The sequence below is a fragment of the Cebus imitator genome, unplaced genomic scaffold (genome assembly GCF_001604975.1).
Source record: "Cebus imitator isolate Cc_AM_T3 unplaced genomic scaffold, Cebus_imitator-1.0 Scaffold59, whole genome shotgun sequence".
In the NCBI taxonomy this organism is placed as follows: Eukaryota; Metazoa; Chordata; class Mammalia; order Primates; family Cebidae; genus Cebus; species Cebus imitator.
Window position 1 is genome coordinate 1,345,121 of NW_016107374.1, and position 1,552 is coordinate 1,346,672.

General features: G+C 60.5%; 2 protein-coding genes across 3 annotated transcripts in view; one reads left to right on the forward strand and one right to left on the reverse strand.

The window, feature by feature from the left end:
- Window positions 1–857, reverse strand: part of RIBC2 (RIB43A domain with coiled-coils 2) — an 18,874-nt gene extending 18,017 nt beyond the window's left edge. Inside the window, exons 1-2 of the mRNA XM_017529473.2 lie at window positions 552–857; window positions 92–173 (exon numbers count right to left, since the gene is read on the reverse strand). Coding sequence (XP_017384962.1) covers window positions 92–173; window positions 552–665 — 196 coding nt within the window. The 5' untranslated portion in view covers window positions 666–857. The remainder of the gene's footprint in view (window positions 1–91; window positions 174–551) is intronic.
- A 94-nt stretch (window positions 858–951) lies between these two features.
- SMC1B (structural maintenance of chromosomes 1B) overlaps window positions 952–1,552 on the forward strand; it is an 81,288-nt gene continuing 80,687 nt past the window's right edge. For both annotated transcript variants that reach the window (XM_017529472.2, XM_037738901.1), the window contains exon 1: window positions 952–1,092. In XM_017529472.2, the coding sequence (XP_017384961.1) occupies window positions 984–1,092 (109 nt within the window). In that variant the 5' untranslated portion in view covers window positions 952–983. The remainder of the gene's footprint in view (window positions 1,093–1,552) is intronic.

Below are 1,552 nucleotides of genomic sequence, written 5' to 3' on the forward strand. Positions count from 1 at the left end.
AAAAAAAAAAAAAAAAAAAAAGAGCAGGTAAGACTGGAGTCCAAGGGCACACAACCCTAAACCAATAGATAAGCATTCAGAAAATGCTCACCAAAGGTTTCATGTCTAGCTTTTTCAGTAGCTTCTTTTATCTTCTGGTCATGAACTTGAACATCCCAGGCTTCAGTGTCTCCCTATAAATGGAAAAACTGGAGACGGATTAGAGCCAGATAATGTTATTCAGTACATAACAATCCTACTTACTACTTTTTTTAATCTTTGCCTCCATTGTAAACGAGTTGTAGAAAACCTGGCTCAGGGGAGAACTGCTGGTGACTCCAGGCGAGGTCGAGAGGGAGCATTATTGAGCCTGCTAAGGTCTCCCCTACCTTTAGCAAGGTCAATGCATCGAATTCTTCCTCCCCTCATCCTACTTCTCTCCTGCAAAACCCGGTGCTGTCTGCAGCCTCCTGGCTTAGACGTTTCATCCTAGAACTCACCTCCTTTCCCGCTCCACGCCGCCCCTCGCCCGCATCCGCCCTCTAGCCCCGTCCCGGTTCCTGCCCTTTCACCCCAATGATCCTGTTCCTGGCGTTGAAGACCCTCTTCTGCCTGCACAGCTCCGCGTGCCTCCTCTTGGCCAGGCTGGCGTCCTGCTGCAAGTCCTTGGGCAGCGCCACCGCCATGGTTTGGGAACCCACGGAAAGCCTAAGGGCTTTTTAGAAGACAACGAAGATAAGCAAGCTGCGGCGCAGGGCTGCTTGGCTCCCTAGGTCCGGCCAGGGAGAGACAAGCCTGCAGCACGGTTTTCCGTCGGGGGTCCCAGCAACGCCGCTCAGGCGCAGGCGCTCGCTGTAACTCAGAAACGTCAACAACTCGTTGCTAAGGAACAGCGCCGCTCTCGCCTCGCCTTGCTTTCGTCTCGCGAGACTTGGAGAACCCCCTTCCCGCGCTTTTTTTCCGCGGGCTCGTGAGAACCCGGCTGAGGCCGGGAGGGCGGCGTCATGGGCCACCTGGAGTTGCTGTTTGTGGAGAACTTCAAGTCGTGGCGGGGCCGCCAGGTCATTGGCCCCTTCCGGAGGTTCACCTGCATTATCGGCCCCAACGGCTCTGGTAACTGAGCAGCTCGAGGCGCGACCAGAGCGCCTCCGCCGCCCCAGGCGTCCAGGCCGAACGTGGCCGGAGGGGTGTGGGCGGCGGCCGCGGGGGCTTGGCCGGCCTTCCCCGTCCGGCCTGGACCCTGACTCCGACCCCATCTCGGCCAGGCCCTGGCCTGTCCCCTGCCCTTCACCCACCTCAGCCCCGGCCCTGGCCCTCCTCCTCAGGGGTCCTGACCCTTCCCCTCCGCCCCGCCTTGGTCCCCACCCTCAACCCCGACCTCCGCCTCCGGGCCCCGACCCTCGTCCCACACCCTGTGGGGCCCCACCCCACCTCAGCCCCGGCCCTCACCCGTCATCCCAGGGGCTCCCAACGCTCGCCCTCCACCCACTGGGTCCTGACGCTTCCTCTCCACCGCACCTGGGGTCCCCACCCTCCTCCTCCACCCACTGGGTCCTGACGCTTCCTCTCCACC